The 22,019-nt window shown below is 40.8% G+C and overlaps 3 protein-coding genes across 5 annotated transcripts; all 3 read left to right on the plus strand.

The window, feature by feature from the left end:
- Window positions 1–448: 448 nt before the first annotated feature.
- LOC102223890 (E3 ubiquitin-protein ligase TRIM39-like) lies at window positions 449–4,722 on the plus strand. Its single transcript, XM_005799637.2, has 8 exons — window positions 449–519; window positions 1,318–1,881; window positions 1,958–2,053; window positions 2,196–2,429; window positions 2,639–2,786; window positions 2,870–2,896; window positions 3,148–3,293; window positions 3,371–4,722. Exons 2-8 carry the CDS (start codon window positions 1,321–1,323, stop codon window positions 3,800–3,802), a joined length of 1,644 nt encoding a protein of 547 aa, XP_005799694.1. The 5' UTR covers window positions 449–519; window positions 1,318–1,320; the 3' UTR covers window positions 3,803–4,722.
- Window positions 4,723–5,335: 613 nt separating this feature from the next.
- On the plus strand, window positions 5,336–16,147 carry LOC102224150 (protein fantom-like). 2 transcript variants are annotated; one of them, XM_023346816.1, is made up of 31 exons: window positions 5,336–5,371; window positions 5,610–5,749; window positions 6,209–6,262; window positions 6,334–6,454; window positions 6,732–6,937; window positions 7,292–7,394; window positions 7,477–7,617; window positions 7,740–7,845; window positions 7,947–7,970; window positions 8,054–8,200; window positions 8,265–8,338; window positions 8,980–9,203; window positions 9,286–9,392; window positions 9,485–9,535; window positions 9,619–9,798; window positions 9,872–9,989; window positions 10,168–10,331; window positions 10,409–10,754; window positions 10,843–11,003; window positions 11,422–11,654; window positions 11,722–11,837; window positions 11,953–12,167; window positions 12,248–12,304; window positions 12,789–12,955; window positions 13,202–13,280; window positions 13,812–13,881; window positions 14,007–14,092; window positions 14,822–15,011; window positions 15,090–15,174; window positions 15,582–15,709; window positions 15,891–16,147. In XM_023346816.1, the coding sequence occupies exons 2-31, from the start codon at window positions 5,662–5,664 to the stop codon at window positions 16,109–16,111; spliced, it is 4,062 nt and encodes a 1,353-aa protein (XP_023202584.1). In that variant the 5' UTR covers window positions 5,336–5,371; window positions 5,610–5,661; the 3' UTR covers window positions 16,112–16,147. The 2 variants fall into 2 exon arrangements, with proteins under 2 accessions (XP_023202584.1, XP_023202585.1); XM_023346817.1 differs by having other exon boundaries at window positions 7,480–7,617.
- A 770-nt stretch (window positions 16,148–16,917) lies between these two features.
- LOC102236998 (PC-esterase domain-containing protein 1A-like) lies at window positions 16,918–21,943 on the plus strand. Of its 2 annotated transcripts, none has more exons than XM_005799605.2 (9): window positions 16,918–17,174; window positions 17,246–17,318; window positions 17,404–17,483; window positions 17,647–17,879; window positions 18,335–18,485; window positions 18,801–19,035; window positions 19,117–19,164; window positions 19,633–19,830; window positions 20,379–21,943. In XM_005799605.2, exons 1-9 carry the CDS (start codon window positions 17,172–17,174, stop codon window positions 20,540–20,542), a joined length of 1,185 nt encoding a protein of 394 aa, XP_005799662.1. In that variant the 5' UTR covers window positions 16,918–17,171; the 3' UTR covers window positions 20,543–21,943. The 2 variants fall into 2 exon arrangements, with proteins under 2 accessions (XP_005799662.1, XP_023202593.1); XM_023346825.1 differs by having other exon boundaries at window positions 19,120–19,164.
- Window positions 21,944–22,019: the final 76 nt, after the last annotated feature.

A 22,019-nucleotide genomic window follows, 5' to 3' on the forward strand; every position in this document is an offset into this window, starting at 1 on the left:
TTTTTCCAGTTCAACACACTTTCAAAATGTTGTTTCTAGCTGCACTGATATATGTAACTTTGCTTAGACAATAACTTCGCATATTATGTTGACAAAGCTAGGACCAGTGTTGTCCCAGTTAATACTAACAAGAACTAGTTCTAAAGTCAGTCAAAATCTTTCTCACAACACACTTTATTAAGTCCTGTTTTCCCTTTTAATTGTATTATTATTCCTATCTTGTTCTTCTGAAATAAAGTTTGGGTGAATTTTTCAGTGGAAAATTTGGCTTGATTTCCATATTGTTGTTCAGACCAGTACAGTTGGATATATTTAGAAAAATCCAGGAAATATTTTACAAATCAAATAAATTTCTGCTCCTGGTGTGGACGTTGCCCCTCCCACTATAGAGCAGCATGAAAAAAAAATCCCACAGGGAGTGGCAACGCTAAATGGGAAGGACTTTGGCTTGACAGCCACAATGCCCAGTGTTTGCCTTTGCTCCAGCCAAGGTCATCTTTCACATTCAGGGGAAAAAAGGTAGGACAAAGACTAAAACATAACAAAACGCTGGAACTGAACACTGAAATGTACCAGGAAAGTGATTTACTTTTGACTGGTTGCTAAATGTAGAAGGACAAATGATTAAACCAGAAGCTGACTCTTCCAGATGAGAGTTAAATATGCCTTGCATATCAAATGATAAGCTTTGTAGATTGATATGCTTGTGCTTAAGGGAAAAGAAGAAGTGCATAAGTGTTTTATGTGTTGTCTAATGTTTGAAGGAGAACCGAAACAGAGAATGAGATACTGAGTCATCTGTCCAGGCAGGTGGACTTTGGCCAACAAATGCTGCTGAACTGATTCAAGCTAATGATCAAATGGGTCCGCAGTAACTAAAGTGTTCAGTTTCATCAGGTGTTTCATTATTTTTAATATTTCTGGAGATTAAACATTATTTAACATGAACAGATTCACATAACTATGACAGACTTGATGTAGCAGCAGCTGGTGTTAACAGTTCAGATGAATCTACATTCAAGATTAGCCTGAGTGTCTGAATGTGAATTTATTGTTGTTGTTTAATTTACGTTTGCTCAACAAATTGCATTCATAAAACGCAGACACAAAGCAGGCTGAAAAATAATGGATAATAATGAATGGTTGGTTGTTTTTGACAGAAAGTGGTGCATTTCTTCAGACTTCAATAGTAGCACTGGGAGGAGGTTGATTTTTTCACAGATTATCTGTATCATACTATACTGTCATGACATGGTGACAGTTTTAACAAATATGAAGCTGTTAAGTTAAAACCAGGGTTCTTTTTCCAATTTTGAGGTCATGGCTTCCCATGGCTTATTTCTGTCCAAGGACCAGTTTCAGTGCTGCATCTGCCAAGATGTTTTCTCCGAGCCCGTCTCCATCCCCTGCGGTCACAGCTTCTGCTTCACCTGTATCACCGCCCACTGGGAAGGCAGGCACTCCATCAACTGCCCCAAATGTCACACAGAGTACAAGGTCTGCCCGGAGCTCTGCGAAAACTCTTTTGCCAAAGAAATGTCGGAGAAGATCCGAGCCGGGAGGCAGGACGGCGTGCCGGGGAAGACGGTGGACTGTGACGCGTGCGTGGGGAAGCAGACGAAGGCCCTGAGGTCCTGCCTGGTGTGTTTGACCTCTTACTGTGAGAGCCACCTGGAGCCTCACCTCAGAGTTGGCTCGCTGAAAGCTCACAAGCTGATTGAACCGGTGGGGATGCTGGAGAACAGGGTGTGCAGGAGGCACCAGGAGCTCCTGGAATTGTTCTGCAGAAGTCACCAGAAGTTTGTTTGCATGCAGTGCGTCAAAACCGACCATCGCTGCAACGACACGGTCCCAGTGGAACGAGAGAGCCAGGACAAGAAGGTGATTCTCAAGAAACTATAATCTTAAATCCAGAGGGATATTTGACTACAGCTTTGAGCACTTTTTCTGTTTTTAGGGTCAGATTAAAATGATTCAAGGTGAAGTTCAGCAGAGGATCCAGGACAAGCTGCAGAAGCTGGAGGAGATCAGACACAATCTTGAGCTAAGCAAAGTGAGTTGATCCTGGAAGAATTCAAACTATTAGAGGGAGCCAGCAGAGTTATGTCACGGAGTGGAGAAGACGATTTACTGCTCCAATTTACAAATATTCCAACATTTCAAGCTGATTTTCAGTTTTTATCACTCACCCGCAGGAGAACACAAAAAGGGACATTGAGGAAAGTGGGCAGGTCTTCTCCGCTCTGATCCGCAGCATCGAGAGAAGTCGAGCCGAGCTGGTTGAGGTGACCCAGAGGAAGCAGGCAGCGGCAGAAACGAGGGCGAAGAGGCTGATCGCTGGGCTGGAAGCAGAAATCTCTGAGCTGAAGAGGAGAAAAAGGGAACTGGAGCAGCTGTTTCACCACGAAGACCACCTCCATGTTCTGCAGGTCAGGAGTTTACAGGTTGAAACTCATGAGAACAGATTATTTGTTGGTTTTATGTCTGAGTTTTTTGGGTCTGAGTTTATTCAAGACAACTGGTCCAAGTGGCATCAGAACCACAATCAGGTGTTTGTAAAACACAAAGTGTGAGAGATAATAACAGGCGTAGTGACATAATCTAATCAGTATCTCTTGATCTGACTCCTTGGCTGCAGAGTTTCCCGGCTGTGAGCTCTCTTCCATCTACCGAAGACTCCTCAAACGTCCTCGTCCATTCAGAAACATGCCTGGGAACCATAAGGAGGGCGGTGGCTGACATTCGAGAGCAGCTGCAACTGCAACTGGAAAAACTTTCCTCTCGAGGTTTGTCGGATCAGCAGAGCACCTCGTAATATTCTTTATTTTCCACCACTCAGTCGATTGAGGATGTTCTCATTGGCTTTCAGAATACGAGAAGATCCAGCAGTATCCAGGTAAAGCTTCACTGAAGTGTTTTAGTATTGCCTCTCTTCTTTGTGTTTTATCCTAATTAAATAAGTGCACACAAATTAAAGGTTGAATTTATGCAAGTCCAAGATTTCTCTGCTGTAATGAAAGATTCATTTCCAATTAACTTGTAGTTTGTGGAAGGCTGCGTCGTTTATATTTCAGTCCTGTAATCATGATTTGAGTAAAAACAGAAAGATGAACATTCCTCTGCTCTGATCTCCTTCTGTCCACCAAGCCGATGTCCTTCTGGACCCCAGGACGGCCAACCCCTGGCTCGTCCTGTCAGAGGACGGGAGGCAGGTGCAGGACGGAGACGTAATGCGAAATGTGGCAGATCTCCCAGAACGTTTTGACAAAGCTCCGTGTGTCCTCGCTCTCATGGTAACAAAAGCGGATGAGGTGTTCTAAGTGTGTGATGCCTTGTTGTGTTGTCTAAAGTCTAATTCTTGTCTCTGCAGGGTTTCACCACAGGGAGGCGCTACTGGGAGGTGCATGTGGGAGGCAAAACGGCGTGGGACTTGGGCGTAGCTCGAGCATCCGTCAGAAGGAAAGGTGCTGTGACTCTGAGTCCAGACGAGGGTTTCTGGACCGTCTGTCTGAGGAAAGGAGCCGAACTCTGGGCCTGTGCAGGAGAGGCAGAGCTGCTGTGCATTTCCAAGAGGCCAAAGGTCATTGGTGTGTTCCTGGACTATGAAGATGGGCTTGTTTCTTTCTACAATGCAGAGTCCGGGTCACACATCTATTCATTTACAGGATTTCACTTTACCGAGGCCATTTTCCCCTTTTTCAACCCGGATACGAATGAAAACGGCACCAACAAACTGCCGCTGACCATCCAGCCCATTAAGAAACGCATCTTCGGCACAGATTTAGAGGACATCACTATATGATATTTTAAATATGTATCCAGCAACGTTTTATTTATTATACAATTTATGCTAACGTTGTTTTTGCAAAGCTCCCTGTGCATTTATCGACACTCCACCAGTACAGTACGTTCATTTAGTTATTCAAAGTAATGCCTAAAAATACTTTAAATAGATTTTAAAAAATTTTGCAGCTTCATTTTGTACTGAAAAGAAACAGGAAAATACAATGTTTTAATTTGAGTAGATTTTTTTTCAGGGGTTGGAAAATAATCCCAAATATAGTAAAAAATAATTAAACAATAAATACTGTAAATAAGAATAGATTATTCTTTGAATTGAACAAACTGATACAAACAATTGACACCTTTAATGGTTACATTTTATGTCAATATTGATAATTAAAAGCAGTAGTGGTAGCTGTATTCTTACTACTGCCACAAAAATAAACCAGTTACATGCATTTTGTATGTTTTTATTTGTTTTGTATACATAAGACATCATATTCAATATAATTATGTTGACATTAGGGGTTGTGTATCTCTTGCTTTGTTTTTTTCTGTTGAACAGATCTGGACCTCTATGTGATATTATGGCGTCACACAGAGGCACTGGGGGAAAAATGAGGAGCAAATTTAATCTCAGAAATGTTCTAGAAAAAATGTAGAAATTTCTGAGTTTCAAAACTCGTAAATTGTTTTACATAAATGTATTTTTGCATCTTTTTACACATTTCCACCAGAGATGGCGCTGTATTGCTATCTTTTGCTGTTATCTTGGTTTTAGACTACAGTACATCTGAGTGTAATTTACTGCTTACCTGTCACAGTAAGCCACATTTTTGTGAAATGCAGTTTGTTGTATTCTGTGTGGAAATTAAGAATATAGAGAAATAAAATGTCTTCATTATGGAACAAATCCGTAAAGCTGAAATAAAAACTCTACAACCGCACTTTGAGATAAAAAAAAAAAAGATTCTTTTTATGCTGCTTTAATATTCTAGTAACAGAAAACCTGTTGCATTTCTGTTACTCCCTCTACTTCTGCTTCTTCTCCAGACCCGAGCACTCTCTGTAAATGTTACACAGATCTCAGCCTCTCTCCACAGACCTGCAAACTAACATCACAGTACATGTTCAAATTAAACAACCTGACGCCTGCTGCTGATCAGATTAGTGCAGAAATAGGATTAGCCTCGAGGCAGATGGAGCGCAGAGACACTTCTTCCATCCATCACTTTATTTTTGTTGCGTATTTACTAGTTTAATTCTCTATTTTTGCACAGGTTTTACCGAACCGTTATAAAATATATATATATATATATATATATATATATATATATATATATATATATATATATATATATATATATATATATATATATATATTAGCGACTGCAATTTGAAGAGGAATTAGATTTGGATCGGTTAGATCAATTTTAAAGGAAGCAGCGGAGGAATTATAAAGAGATGAGGGATTAAAAGTGTCATCCGGGCTCTGGGCGGAGACACGCAAATCTCACAGGCCTGCAGGATAACACCGGCAAACATTTGTCATCTCATTAGGAGACACTCGGATGAGCGAAAGATGCGGGTAAGTCGAACGTATTTTCTCAAATACTTTGACTATAGAGCTTCATTAAAGACTATATCATATCGCGATGTTTTGTGTTTGGTTTGTTTCACCAGCTGCTCAGTGATTCATTTAGAATTTAAAAAGCACAAGTAATTTCTCTCGTTCAATTGATTCCTTTTGTCAGCTTTTATGGCACGTTTCATCAATGTGTGTCAAGGAAGGGTTCACAATTAATTTCCCAGAAGTCTTTTTGCAGATGAAGCGATGTGAGCTCCCTGATTGGCTGAGGCTGAAGTAGGAAAGGCGTGATGTCGCTGGCGGTGGACGAGACGGCCGGGGACCTTCCGGTGAGGGACGTGGGGCTGATGAGAGGCGGGCTGATGCCCACCGTCCCGGGTGTGTGTTCACACGACAACACGGAACTGTTTTTATGGTTTTATTGCCGCAAAAGGACAGCATTTATGCCAGCAAAAATGCATAATACTTCCCTAAAATGAATCACCCTTACATTCAAATTAAACTTTAGTTTTACTGTAATTTACTGCGCCACAGATAAAGGTGTGATAAAGTAACACCTTTATCTGTGTGATAAAGGGAAACGTAAGCCAACGTAAACGTGATTGGTTTACGTTTTCTGCAGAAACGTAAACCAATCTTGTGCAACTTTGCGTTGCAGTTAATCCTTGCATAAAAAGCTTTCAAGTTGCTCTTTTCATAAAAGAACAGATATTTTTCAGGTATGTGTGTATTAAAGTAGCTTCTAGTTAAGATTTTAGAAAGTTGAAACTGCAAAATTAATTTTCTGTGAATGCACTGTGAGGCTCTTTTGGTTGTCATTTTTTGCTGTTTTCCCAGATACTCTGCGGGATGTCAAGCCGTGGAAGAAGCATCATTCTGCAAAGATGAAAGGTGGATTAACTTTCACAAACATCACCTTGCACATTTTGACTCAAATGATCATGACTGTGCTTTGTATCCAGCGGACCCTCAGCGGCTGTTTCGGTTTCCCAGAGATCATCTGGAGAACCTGTGTCTCCGCCTGCAGGAGGAGAACAGTGTGCTCAGGCAACACACACGGACACAGGAGCAGAGGCTCCGCAGGTAACAACCAGCAGAGACGGGACTCTTAGCACTGCTGGAACCACAAGTCTCTAATTTAAAAAAAAAAAAACGTTGTACCAAAATAACTACCCTAGAGTAGTTTACTTTGGATGTTATATTATAAAGGCAGGCTATAATCATGACTATAGATGTCAAATATTAATTTACCATGTGAAATATTGCTGACAGTATTCATGGAGAATTATTGATTTTATTAGCCTGCCCTGTATTTAAGATTAACCCTAAATCCTCCTTCCATCCTCTTGTTTTACCCCAGAATGTCCACGAAGCTGATGCGACTTCGTCAGGCCCGTCCTGGCTCCGGTCCTGTCAAAGAGAGGGACATGGAGGATACGATCCAGGAGCTGGAGGCCCGGGTGGCGGTGCTGGAGAGCCAGAAGGAGGTGCTGCAGAATAAACTCAGCATAGCCAAGCAGCACATCCTGGACCTGGGGGCTCGCACGCCTTACAGGTACAACAAAGGTGAGGGTTACGCACAGAAAAGAGCCATGTCTTAAATGTCTGACGCCACTGTTGGCATCATTATTCAAAGTCATAGCTTTACCACATTATTCATTCATTTATGAATGTCACAATTTAAAACTAAATATTTAGCGTGCTATCTTAAGCTAAATATTTAGTTTGAAGCTAAAACTAGCTTCAAGCATTAAGTTTGTATATATGACCTTTAAATAACATAAATTAATGCTGTTCATTTTTAACTGTGCACATTTAAAAATGACACTCTATATACAGTAAATCTCAATGGCTTTCATACATATGAGTGGATGTGAACCCTCCAGGATTGTATGATGTTCTTCCCCTTCATGTGTTCAGGTAAAAACCTGGATGGAGAGGCTGGAGTCCGGAGGGCGGCACGGACTGCTCCTGCACGATACGGCCTCACGCTGGAGGAAACCAGAGCAGAAATGGAAAGATTGTACAAAAACCCCTCCTTTTTCTCTTTCTATCATCAATGTCCTTCTGCTTATAATTCAACATAAAAGTCCATCATCATCCAGCAGGTCCAGTATGACCGATCAGGTGAGGATGGCAGAACTGGAGGTGACAGCTCAGGCTCTCCGAGAAAGTCTGAGAGACAGGGAGAGAGAGGTGGAGGGGACGGTCAGAGAGCTGAGGAAGCAGCAGGCCGACAGACACAGGTAGATGTACATACATAAAGACGCAGCTGGCGAATCACGTTGCATCTTCTAATTGAAAAAAGACGTGTTTTAATCACAAAAGTGCATTTACTTTGAAGTAAAACATATTTTACTTGTGCCAGAATCACAATCAGAGAGAATGTGGATCTGATCCGTCTGCAAAAGCAGCTCTCTGAGAAGAGCACAGCCCTGAGGGTCAGCCAGGAGAAGTTTGCTGACCTGCAGGAGGTGAGACCCTGTTCCTGTCTTCTGTTAATTCTGCACATCATCAGTCTTCCTTATTAGCGCTCTAATCCTCTCACCGACCTCCTCCATGTGTTTAACTATAGGCGTACGAGAATCAGCTGGAAGAGGTAAAGGCCTCAGAATAAACAGATAAAGTCTGATGAATAATCCAGTGAATAATGGATAATCCTGCTTCCTGTGTTCGCTGCAGAGTCAGAGGGCGCTGAGGGAAAGTCAGGGAGCTCTGCTGGAGAAGGTGGAGGAGCTGACCGACCAACTGAAGCAGGAGAGACAGAGAGCTCTGACCCAGGAGGGGCAGCTCACCACCATGACCCTGTCTCTGCAGACTCTGGACAAGGTATCACATCTGTGTGCAGCTGGATCATGTCAGGTAGGAACTCATTTGGCTTATTCTCCATCAGCTCCAAGAGAGAATCTCAGACCTGGAGGGAGAGAGGGATCTGATCAAAGACAGCTACGATACTCTACTGAAGAGGTAGGGTTTTAAAAATATAACTTTTTGGAACATTTTTTCTAGTATTTACAAAAAAACTAATGAGCTCTTAGAGACTATGATAGGGATATGACAGATTAAAAGTTTATTTTATGTGTTACCTTACATTGTTCACTGTACTTTGCTTTGTAAAAGTATTACTTTTCACATTTTTCATGTTACAACAATAATCCTTTGCCTATTCTGGACTTTATAGATCACATAGATCACATGTGATGTCACAGCATATTTCCGTATGAGAATGGTTCAGTCAAAGTCGACACTTTAATTTACAATCTACATCAATACTTCAATATCATTATTCACATATGGTAAAGACGTACTGCTGTGTTATTGCGACAAAAGACAGAATGTAAATGTATTTTTAAATAATCATAAATGTTATTTGCAGAAAAGAAAATTGAAAAATAATTTTCTTCCACTTTGCCTCCTCAAAAATGCAATAAAAAAACTATGAATGCCTTTGCAAGACATTGAAAACTCAGATTAATAGACTTTATTTAAAAGTCAGTACATGTAATGTCTGAAAAAAATGCCTTTTTGTAAATATTCTTTTTTTGTGAATTTTAGGTTCAAATTCTATTTATTTTGGTGATTTTTTTTGTTGTGTGTGTGTTGGTCAGCACTTTGACTGCCCAGAACCCCCGTGAGAACCCTGCTGAGACACAGAGGGAGGTGGAGCAGAAGGTGGAGCGGCTGGCAGAGAACATCTTCAGACCGGATCTCCACCACAGACTGGAGGAGATGCTGCAGGAAGAGAGGGAGGGGAGGATCAGGCTGGAGCTGGAAAAGGAGAAACTCAGACAAGAGAAAGAGATGCTGGAGGAGCAGAGGAGGCAGGAGGAAGGTGACACTGAAAGCTCATCTAGTTTTCCATTAAATAAAATGTCTGACATTGCAAAATGAAAATTTAATTTAATTACATTCAGAGCTGTCTGTGCTGATGAGGGAGAAGAAAGAGCAACTGGAGAAAGAGGTTGACCGGTACAGAGAAAAGGTTTCTGCTCTTCAGGACAGGCTGGACTCCGTCACTAAGGTCAGAAATGAACAGACAATCCACAAATTTCTTCCTTCCTCTGAGTTTTCCTCCTGTAGTTTAATCTGTCACACATTTCCTCTCCTATCCAGGGGTTTGACATGAGCGTTGAGGAGCTCAGCGAAACTCTTTTGCAGATCAAGGTTTGTTGTACTTTCTCCAGATACATAATGAAATCTAGCTCTTAAAATCTGGTAACAGGTTGTTTTTTTCCCCCCAACCGCAGGCCTTCAGGATGCAGCAGGAGAGCAGGGAGGCTCTGGGCTTCCTCGTGCCTGACGGCGGCGTGGACAATTCGTCCCGTGAGCTATTCAACATCCAGGCGTCGCATGCAGAGACGGTGCTGGAGCTGCAGAAAACCAGAAACCTGCTGCTGCTGGAGCACAAGATCACCAAAGACCTGCAGGTACATGCACACTGTTAAAAGCGCGCACACACAAAAGTGACTGAAAAATTTATAAATATATTTCCTCTCCAAGGAAGAGTTAAATATGATCAACCAGAAGGTGGAGAGAGAGAGGGAGGAGGCCAGGAGGAGGACGGTGGAGAAAGACAAACTTCTGTCAAAAAGAGTTCTGCAGATCAACACGCTACAAGGTAAGACAGCGTTCACAGAAAACGTAATCTCAATCCACCTTAAGCTTTTATAAAAAAACTATTGTGAGTTTTGCTGAACATTTGCTCCTGTGGTGTTACTAAAACAAAATAAATGCATAGAGATATGTTCAAAATGCACCATTTTAAAATGTTTTTCTGGTTCCATGTGAATCTAAAGCCCAGTTGAAAGAGCTGGCCTACAGCCCCAGGAACTACAAGCGGACTATACCGGTACAGTACACCTGGCCGGCTGGAGATCAGGAGGTGGTTCAGCCCATAGAGGACGATCTCTGTTTCTCTCAGCTGAAATCTGGGGAGTCACTGTTGGAGATCCACCTTAAGGTAAAATCCTATGTGATCCTCTGAGCATTTTCTCAAAAAACATCATCCTACACTGACGGTTGCTTTTGCCCCACCAGACGGCCACCTTCACCCCGGCGGGGCTCCGCACCCTGAGCAGCCTCCACCCGGGGGCAGGCCAGCATGAAGACATTGTGACCTTCTGCACCTACTGCCTGCTGGACTTCGAGATGCACTCCACCCCACTGGTGTCAGGGAGCCAGCCGAACTACGGCTTCACGTCCCGGTACGCACTGACGGTCCGGGATCTGGGTCGCCTGGAAGGTCAGGGGTCGAGAGTGCAGCTGGAGCTCCACCAGGCGCTGGGAGGGGTCCGGTTTGTCACCCACGGTAGCGGCCACATGTCACTCATGGGCGCCACGGAGAGGAGAGGAGAACGAATCTCTGGCAGCGCCAGCATCGCGGGTGGTTAACGATTTAGCAGCTGATGTTCTCTTCCCATCTCCTTTCATCTTCTGACTCTTAAACCTGTTTTTTTTGTTGTTTTTTTAAGGAAATGAGGGTGAAATAATCGGTGTTGTGGATTTCTGGGTGCGCCTTTTCCCTCCTGCTGAACCCGTCCACACTGGGACGGAGATCGGAGCGGAAAGGAGGACAGTGACACACAGGAGTCCGGGTCAGATCCCACTAGGCTGGCAAGATGGCAGCCAAGAGGTAAAATCAGGCATCTGATGTAACTTAAAAGAGATGCTCTTATTTTCAGAGTTGTTTCAGCAGCATAAACAGCCTGTTTAAAGTCACTTTGCAGCATCTCAACTGGACTTTGACTAGGCCACTCCAAAATCTTCCGCTATTTTGTTTTGTTGTTGTTTTCTTAGCCCTTCAGAGATCAACTTGGTGGTTCACTGTCTTGTATTGAATCACCAACTCTGACCTTAACTGAGACTGCCACTCTTTCCTTAATAAATAAAACATATTATTTGAAGCTGTATTTTGTACTCTTACTTAGGTTATGTCTGTCTACAATTAAAATTTCTTTGAAATTGAAAACATAAAGTGTTTAAGTGAGGATTTTTAGGCCTTTTGCTCCTGAACTCTGATGATTTTTATTCCTTGATGTCTTCCACACCAGGAGCTGCATGACTATGGCGGTGGGATCCCCAATGAGCTGGTGGTGATGCTGGAACGCTGCGTCGGCCTCAACGCCCGCTGGCCGGGGCTCCTACCAGACGCCTACCTGACGTACCGGCTGTACGACCTGCCGCCTCACGTCTCTCAAACGGTTCAGTGCGCTGTCGATCCGGTGTTCAACGACGTCACCAGCTTCCCTCTGGCAGTAACAACTGATGTACTGCACTACCTCAGGTACGCTGGCTCTAAATCCGTAAACTGGTTCAGTTCTTTGAGAAAATAGCCGGTTTCTGTTTGCCAGGTCCAGCAGTTTGTGGGTGTATGTGTTTGATGACAGCGATGAGCAAATACCGCCAGCCTACCTGGCCAAGACGCCGATCCCACTGAGAGCTCTGGCGACAGGCAGAGAGATCAGAGGTGAGGCTGTGGGAAAATTAAAACTGCTTTGAGAATTATTACTGAAACCTGAATATATACATACATATATACATATGTACAGTACGTATTCCATGTTTATCCCTTGTTTTCTCAGGTGATTATGTTCTAAGAGATCCCGCTGGTGGACCTCGGGGAATGGTCAGAGTCATGCTGAAGTGGAAGTATCCATTCCAGCCGCCGTTGGACGGACTTCGGGGTAGATGGGGGAGGGAAGTGGACGATCCTCATAGGGCGATGAGAAGCAGTCAGAGGGAAAAGAGGAGGAGCGAGGAAACATCACAGAGGCCGACGGCCAAGCAGAGAGTGAAGGTGATGTGATTTCTCTGATTGGGTCAAAACTAATTCAAATGTTGCTCTGAAGAGTTGAACTTGTTTCTCTGTTTTTACAGACTCAGGATCTGAAGCCCAGAGAAACTAAAGCTGTGCAGAAAGAGGCAAAAGCTTGGGTAAGAAATCCAGCTGATTTAAAGTCCCGGTAAAGAGAAAGTATTTTATCTACCTTATGTATGATTGAATAAAAAATATCTGTTGTTATTGGTTCCAAAATTATTTACATCTCACATAAAGTGTTAAAAAACACACAGCATATTGTCACCTTCCTACAATAACGGCCTAAGTCATTTTGCTAATCATAATTTTGGCCAAAAAAAATCACCAACATTCGATTGACAGGGCCAGGCTGCTATTTCCCTCCTAAATTTCATGGAAAAGTCTAAAGAATAAATAGTTTTTGACACAGATTTACCATTAAGGCTTTGTTTTTAACCAGTCAATATGCCAGAAATCTGCTCTCTGTTTCTGCACACAAGAGGTGGATATGAAACATAATTAAAATGTAGCAAAGACAACACTTTTTTGTTTTGCTTAAACAAATTACTTGTTTTACTTTACATGAATATATGCCTATTCAAGATATTTTCCTACTTACAGCCCCAGCCTCCACCTGTCAAACAGAAAACGTCACAGGATCTGCGATCAGAGCGAGTCATGTCTGTGAAACCGCCATCAGCAGACCGTAACAGACCCACCAAGAGGTCCGCTGAAGCGAGGTCGCCTCACTTAACCCCTGAACCAAGACTGACGACTCCGTCCTACAGGTAAGAGAAACATTTACTGTGTAAAAAAACACTTCTACTTATTCTACAGACTCCTCTACAATTCACATAGATATGCAGGGATAAAAATGCCTCCCAGAACTAACTGCTACAAAACTGTTAACAGGTCTGTAAAAAAAAACAAAAAAAACATTAATTGTTGCTGCTCTATGTGTGCAACGTTATTTTTTTAAACTTATAATGAGATAAAACACTGAAAGATGATGACTAAACTTATTTCCGTTTAAGATCTCCAGCTGGCTCTTCCTCCAGACGATCAGTTGCAACTCGATCGAGGGGAAGCTCTGCTACTGATGTAGGGATCCAGGTCAGCTCACTCACTCTCTGAAAGCAACATGCCGGTCTGTTCTTTCTATACTAAATTAGAAAGTCAGTGTAATCTACAAATAAATGGCACAAATTGTGAATATCCTGGATCATAGCCTTAACCTCCTGAGACCCTGCATCCTCATATGAGGACATTACATTTTTGTAAACACAGATGTAAATAATAACATTGATTGAATGGTCTTATCGTCACACAGATAGACCCAATGTCCTCGTCTGAGGACATTGGGTTTTGAGAAAACCACTTATTGTAGAAAGCTGAAATTTCATTTTTAGGCCAATTGGGTCCTTATGATCCCAAATGACAAGGAGAAATGTATATGCAAAAACAGACCCATTGTCCTCATATGAGGGCATTGGTTTTGACATAGTTCAAGAGCACATAGAAAGCTAAAATTTAATTTCAACTAAAATTAGGTCATACTAATCCCAAATAGTAAGGAGACATAAAAAATGCACATCAAACAAAAGCCCGGGTCTCAGGAGGTTAAGTTTCAGCTTTTTGTTCCAGGATCTTCCCTCTGTGAGTCAAGTGTCTGAGTTTGAAGAAGAAGAGGAGGAAGAAGAGAAGAGTCCCAGTGGTAATTCTATTTTTACTTTATATCATTTAAAGACTTATTCAACCATTTTATTAAATATGGGGGGGAAAAATTCGGCTTTTTCTGACTATCTTGGACTTCTAAATCTTCGTCTTTTTCTCCTGCAGAGGCCAGTGACAGCCCTGAATCCCCAGAATCCACTTCTTCACAGAGCGACATAATAATCATACCACCACAACGAAAAATGAAGACGGTACGGAATAAATGGGACTGAAAAACAAACAAATTGTTGGAAAAGGGTTGAAATTGTGATAAGAACTGTGCAAAACTGTTAAGTCAATCAGGAATTCTTCTTATTGTATTTCTGAAGAGCCAGAGTTTCTGGAAATATTTTAAAACGGGTCTTTATGAATATTTACATGGGATTTCTGACAGTCTGTCCCTGTTTTTGTGCTTAAGTGATTTTTGCTATAGTCGAATCTGTGAAAAATACCAAAGAGAACAATTTGATACTTGGAAAATAAAATTTTAGCTCGACTGAGGGGACACTCAAAGAGTTATTAGCTACATCTTTGAAGTCCTGTCAGATATTTACTGAATTTTATTTTGAATTTCTAAAAATACTAGCAAAAAATAAAACACTGATGCCATTTATTGTATTCTGTATTTCAAAATATTCCATGTTTAGACTCTTCAGACTTCAACTGACCTCTTTGTCTATCTTTCTTTATTTCCCATAAGTTACTACATAAAAATAGGGTTTTCTTGCAGAATTGGCTTCGTTGGGAAGTGAGTGTGCATTTATTTGTGCTTTGTGCACCACCAGTTATGTCAAGATATGACTTATGAATATTGCAACTCATACTTGGCTCTAAAAACTATTGCTTAAAACCACTTCACAAGATTACAAGAAAGTCTGGCTTCTTAACATTAGCATTTAGAGAAATAATAGATGGGATTTAAAGATGCTGCTGTTTTCCAGGGAGACAAGCTAAGAGTCGAGATCCTGTCCCTGACGTTTGAGCCGTCGTCTCGCGTGGCGCTCGACCGCTCCGTGCAGCGCGTTTACGTGGAATACCGGCTCCTGGGCGTTGCCATGGAGACGACGGAAACACCCATGTCCCTCCGTAAACCTGTGGAAGGAGAGGAGATTCACTACAACTTCACACGAGGTGCCTGAAGTTTGGTGTTTCTGTGTGTAAAACGTATTGAGGACAGAGATCACACTGACTGGTTTTTGTCTCTCCCAGTGATTTATGTGGACAGCTCCCAGTCAGCTCCGCTCAGGCAGTATCTTTACACAATGCTGGAGGGGACAGACCCCAACCAGGGCAGGTGGGTGGCCTAGCGACTTGCATCAGTTAATGAAAGTCATGTTATGTATAGGGTGTTTTTTTTGTAACTCTTCTTTTTTGAGATTAATTGCTTATGCACCAAACAACTACAGTAACTCTGATGATACAAATTTGAATTTACTGAGGAGTTTCTCTAATCCAAACATCCAGATGTAATTATACTCTTTAATATTGTGTGCACCAACATCTTCTTACCAGAACAGTGGTCCTTTTAATTAGTTGGTTTCATGACAAGAAACTCTCTGGAGCATAACCCGTTCATTTTTAAATGGACCACGTTCAAAAACCCTTGCAGAACATTAATGTTAGTTTACTTTATCTGTTTAAAATTTATTTTTTGGTGTGATTTTGATCGTTGTCCTATTGGACGTTTGTTTGTAACCGCAGGTTAAAGTTCACAGTGGTCAGTGAGCCGATGGACGATGAAGAGGAGTGTGTGGATGTTGGACATGCTTTCCTGGACCTACAGGAACTGCTGCTCACAGGAAACGATGTGATCGAACAGCAGATTGACAGTAAGTGTTGTAGCTCTAAGTTAAATGTTACTGTATTAAAGTTTCACCTTTCTGTTAACTTTGTATGGTCCTACTGAGAGATGAGGCAAATGTTAATGCCTAATTTAGGTAGAGGTGTTCTACATTTTCTAAATAACATAACACCTTCAATATTTCTAATTTTTCTTTCACCTTTCTGCAGTTTTGAGTGTGGATGAAGACAGGGAGGTCATAGGGAATCTAAAAGTGTCCCTGGAGGCGGCAAAAGCACTGAATGGGATATACCAGGAGTTTCACCACAGAGGTAAAAGTAAGACAACAAGCAATGCAGAAGATTATGAAGAAGAGGAGGAGGAGGAAAAGAAAGAAGATCAGATTCAAGTAATAGATTTCGATGATGAAGATGATAGTGTCTTCCACTGAGGAAAAATATTTGAAACTGTCTATATCACATTTAAAAATATGATAAACAACGAAATAAAAATATTACTTCAAGAAAAAAGGCTGTTTTTCATTTTATTTAAGGCTCTAATTGGTTTTTCTATTTAGTACCTGATGTCATCTTGATGTTTCTTTCACTCATTCTGTCATTGCGTGCACACAGTGGCAAATAAAGATGTCTTATCCTATTTTATGTTATTTAGATTTTAAATCTGCCAGGAGTCGAATTCATTTAACTTGACTACACTCAATATTTTACACACTTGATTCTGATCACAACTTAATGCTCTAAAAGAAAGTCATAATTCAACATACACTGATGATGAAAACAAAATACGTCTCCATAATCTATAAAATGTAGATCAGGCGGAGGTAGTCAGGTGCTCCCTGACTTGATGTAAGAAAAACTTTTTGTTTCTAAAAAATAAATCTAATTTAAGTTTCAAATTATAAACCTTATTGTTTGTGTAGATACATTTCAAATAGTTTGAAAATAGAAAAAAAAACTCTGGTTGTTAGTTGCATTTGTGGACCCACAAAAAAAATGTGAGTGTAATAATTTGACAGCAGAATTTAACTTTTGGAAACCAGTTCATCTCAATACGTGTGACAGAGTTTTGTTAAGTTTATAAATTAGTATTTGACGCATATTTTCGATGAACTATCTCGGATGTAATTTTTGTTTATTTTGAAGTGATGCAGACGCTCGCTGTATGAGGAGAAATTTCCGACCGTCATTAAAGGCCTCATCCAATCAGCGTCACCTGCGTCTGTAGAACTAACGGCCACCAGGGTCGAACAATTATGCTAACTCTTTAAAAGCTGACTCGGCGATGTGGCTGTTTGGGTGTTTTGCGTTTTAAAAGTGGGCTTAAGCTCCAAAAAAAATTAGTTTTTCGTGGGTTTAAGGACTTAGAAGGGGAAAAAGTTTGGAAATAAATAGCTTTTTAGTTAACGGCTAACATTCAGAAAGTGTGGTCGGTCGTGAATTTAGGAAAGTGGTAGTTTTAAACCCAACTCAATTTGAAAATATTAAAACACAATGGTAAGTATATTTTTGCATCTTTACGTTTATATATAATATATATATATATAAAGTAATCTTTTAATTGCCAGAAAGAGACGGTGAACCACCAGCAGGCCCGCCTGCTCCTCCATAACAAGTTCGTCGTGGTGTTGGGAGACTCCAGTGAGCAACTCCTCCCTTGTTATATCTAAATATATTTTCCCCCCTTGTTTATTTTCTGTAATTTATTAAACGTATTTTCACTTAGTTCAGCGCTCTGTATACAAGGACCTTGTCGTACTGCTACAAAAGGACCGATACCTCACCTTAAGACAACTAAAGAGCAAGGTTAGCAACTTGTGGACATAATTTACAAAAATGGGAGATATTAAATGTGTACATCGCAAGATATTCATCTGCTAATAAATGAAACCTGATATTTCTGTGACGTCTTTTAAGTTATCAGCTCATTGGCTTTTCTCCTGTTAATTGTGACATTTTGTCCCTGCAGGGTGAGATGAGCTTCGAGCTGGACTGCTTGGTGGAAGGAGGCTGTCTGGACCGAATGAACAATGGGACTGCGTACACAGAGGTCCGTCAGTATCAGTCTGACCACCACCTGATCCGCTTCTACTTCGTGACTCGCATCTTCTCCAGATACATGCAGAGCATCATCGAGGACTTCCGTCAGGGCTTGAAACCAGACGTGGTCATTGTGAACTCTTGCGTTTGGGATATTTCAAGGTGGGTACAAGAAGTACTAATATCATATAAAACACCAAGTTTAAATATTAGTACTAGAGATTCTCTAGTGCAGTAGGCCAAAAAGTTGGGGTCAAGAATATGTCTCATGGTGTAGCATGAGGTCCGAAATGAACCTGAATGCAAGAAAAAAAAGCCAATAAGAAAGCATTTGCATTTTAGAAATGTAAAAGATAAAAGCAAAACTTGATTTAACTAAAAGCAAGGTGATTCCCAGTACATTGGCTGTTGGTGCTAAGTGTTTTCATTGCATCACTTTTTACCTTACTAAGCAAAACTGCTTGTATGCTCAACCAACAGTCAGGGTCAGGTGCAGAGGCATAGAGGAATGCCTCTTGTATATTTATAATTATCATATTGATTATTATGCTTTTGATCCCAATCTTTGTGTTGTAATTGCTTAGGCCTGTTTTGTTGTTTGCATTATATTTATTTAGATACAATCCCAAATGGGTGGATGACTACAAGGCAAACCTTAAGCGGTTCTTTGGTGAGCTGAAGAGTTTCTTACCAGAGGAAACCTTATTTGTCTGGAATCTCACCATGCCATTAGGAGAAAGGATTAAAGGTGGCTTTCTGGTGCCTGAAGTGAGTTACTATTAAGTGTAAAAAGACACAAATGTATTTTAATGCTGAATAAAGTGAACAGACTTATGTTTATCTTCTCACTTGGAATGGACATTAAGCTGTAAAATGTTACAGGTTTACCATTCTGATATTATGGCAAAGTGACAGCAGAGATGTATTCTTTTTATGTCCTCATTTAATCAATATAAAATGTATGCAGCAATAACTCCCTCTTTGCAGCGCCATGCAGTCCCCATTGTCCAGTCTGTAAGTTTAGCTTTTTATCTTGATATTTTCTGCTGAAAGGAAAAGTGCATAATTTTTCTCTGACCACAGATTGAGCACAAAGCTCCTCAGCTGCGTTACGACGTGATTGAAGCCAACTTCTATGGTGGGACTCTGGCCGACAACTATGAGATGGATGTGTTGGACCTTCACTTTCAGTTCCGCTTCTCATTACAACATCGAACCAAAGACGGCGTCCACTGGAACGCCATCGCCCACCGCAGGATCACCGCTCTTCTGTTACGGCACATTGCACAAGCCTGGGGTGTGATGCTGACTGCTGATGGTGGGAGGAGTGGCTTCACAAACATGCACACATGCATCTTTTATTTAAGAATTAAAACATGTATCTATGTTGTTTCTTCAGAAGTTCCTGATCAGAAGTCAATCTATGACTGTTCTACAAAATTTGCAGGTAAGACATGATGGTGATTCCTGTGGCTTATTCAGATGGGAAAAGAAGGGAAATTAAAGATTTTACAGGCCTGGAAATCAATGGACTATGCAAAGTATGAACAAGTATTTTCAATACCAACTGGTATTGTACAGATTCTCATGCAGGGAGTTCCTGGCTTCCATAGATTTTCTTTGTTTCTGTATTATTTTTTGGATTAGCACAGAGGAGATTAGTTCTTCAGAGATGAATGTTAAAGGTTATCCTGGCATTTCCAAAAGAAAACTCTAAACTGCATACTTTAGAAAAGTTGAAGTGCACCTGCTGGAAGATGACATCTATCTTTAAAGACCATATTTCTGTTTCTTTGGTGTTAAAACAAGAGAGAATCTTTAAATGAAGCTTCTGCACTTCCTTGTTCCACCTTAAGTAATTTTCTTTTATCTCTTTGTTTCACCCCTCTTTCCTGTCCAAACGGTTACCAAACAGCTGCTGTGACTTCAGACAGCTTTAGAGAGGAGTTCACCTCTGATTCTTTGTCTGGTGCCTTCTTGAGCTTTGAAGATAAGAGAGAGCCAATGCCACATCGGCACGAAAATGCAGAGAACTTCCGACCTGCCGTCCAGCCGCAGCAGCCCCGGCTACGCCGCAGACCTCAGCAGAAATATTATGTACCGCCCAGACATGGTAAGTGTACGCACTGCTTAAGACTTGGTATTTAAAACCTCATTGTGTTTCTAGGTGAAGGTGCCATTGACCATCTTTACGAGATGTCTGCATTGCCCATCCAGTACACTCGTGCAAATAATACGTTCTCCAATAATATGTTGTGTAATAAAATAGATAGAAGGAAAATGTTCAACTCATGAAGAAAGGGAAGTCATGACACAATCACCCAACAGAATAATTTAATTCACAAACATCAACTGGCAAATCCAGACCTGGAATTAGCATTACAAGTTATTGAACAAAATAAGGCTATGGTCACAGCCTGAGGTGCCATTTTGTTTTCATTAGGTGTGATATCTTCATGTATTGGCAAGATGGGTTGTTAACTGACACTGGTGTATTTTGAGTTGCACCGTTAGAAATATTAACTTTAACATGTTGTGTTCAGTAGATGCAGACTTTAAAAAAAAATATTAATTCTGTACCAAAACTAGTGCAAAATCAATCGTATAAATGTATCGGTTTAAAAAATATTGGGCCTAAAATTCAGTCTGAACATCTTACAGGTGTTGACAACGTGCCTCCCTCCTCCCACTTTGAGCCCTATGAAGATTACCACCAGCCCCCCAATCATCAGTTTGTGATGAGGAACCGTCACAGCAGACGCCACTATGCCCCCTACACCCATCACAAACCAGATCACCCTCCTGCTCATGGATATCATTACTGAAATGGAGCTGTTCAAGTGCCGCTCATGTTTAAAGCATCGTTCTCTTCCGTAAAAACAGGCGTTTTGTAATTGTGTACACTGGGTTTTTAGTTTTTTCACTAAGAGCCAAACCTTTTAATATTTGCTTGTAAGTTTTTAGTTTTTGAGCTGTTTTTCCATTAAATATAATTTCAAGACTGCATTGTTAAAGTTTTTTAAGAAATAAACATTTGTCACAATATAATGCTGTTAATTTTGTTCCTGATAAAACCGATACATCTGAGTCCTTTGTTGGCCGCCTTGTTCTCACACCCTTTCATCTTTGACCCTAGATTTCCTTTAACGTTGAAATAATGGCTGTTATTGAACCACTTTCTAACTAAGTTAGTGATACGATTGTCAATTTGAAATGGCAAATGGCCTTTTCAAATATGTGTAGGGCTTTGTCAAGTCAGAGGAGTCCAAAGTGCTACACATTGCCACTGGGCCCTTTAACCACTACCAGCAAAATAGCAGGTGAATTATCTTGCCCAAGAATACAATGGCAAAGTGATTTGGATGGATGTAGATTTTAACTGGATACACCTCATTGTTATCTTCAAATGTTAAATATTTTCAGTCTTTCCTTATGGGATGTCATGTCCTTTATGTTAAAGTGCATCAGTTCTTGCAAAACACAATTCTGTCACTCTGGTACTGAAGTTGGGAAGGCTTTTTTTCTTTTCCTCAAAGTGTGATTATTCTGGTCAAACACTTTAAGTTTCATGACACCACAGAACATATCTGCAAGAATAACAAGATTTATCTGGATGAGCATTTGCAAACTATTTTGGTTTTTAAGGCTGCCTTAGCTACATTTTGGTTTTAGCTTCTTCCTTGCCGAGTGGCTTTTCAGCCCATGTCTGTACAGAAGTTATGATCATGAGCTCTAATTCTGTTGCTATGTGGTAGCTGGGTACATTTTGCAACAAATTATCTGGGTTACAAACCCAGTCTCCATCCTGAACCGTACTGCTGCACATTCCCGTTTATGCTAGCTTATAGTATATGCCACAAGTAGGTTGGAGATGTTTCCTTTAAATGCATCAGGAGCTTGCAAAGGCATGATAGTATTTTTATGAATTATTGAAAGTTAAAATTCAGATCTAATTTACCATCTAATTGCATTTTGATATTTTACTACAACCATTTTCCATGTATTGTGCCGTTATGAAATGACCAATTTGAACCCCTGATCAAACTAGAACTGAATATTCTCCTGCTGGTGGCTATAGTAAGACACCTTTATTAAATTGCCACTTTCTGAAGTGTCTTGTAGTGGACAGCTATATGGAAAATATGACAAAGATATGAAGGGATAAAATTACCCAATTAGGCAAACCTGCTACCTTGTGTGATTTGTTCCATTAGGATTAAAAGCTTGAAAATGTTGGCATGCCATCGAGTCTAAGCTATTACTTTCAACCAGGCAGAAAAACTATTAAAAACTGTAAGAAAG

Source organism: Xiphophorus maculatus, chromosome 14 (assembly GCF_002775205.1).
Source record: "Xiphophorus maculatus strain JP 163 A chromosome 14, X_maculatus-5.0-male, whole genome shotgun sequence".
Lineage (NCBI taxonomy): Eukaryota > Metazoa > Chordata > Actinopteri > Cyprinodontiformes > Poeciliidae > Xiphophorus > Xiphophorus maculatus.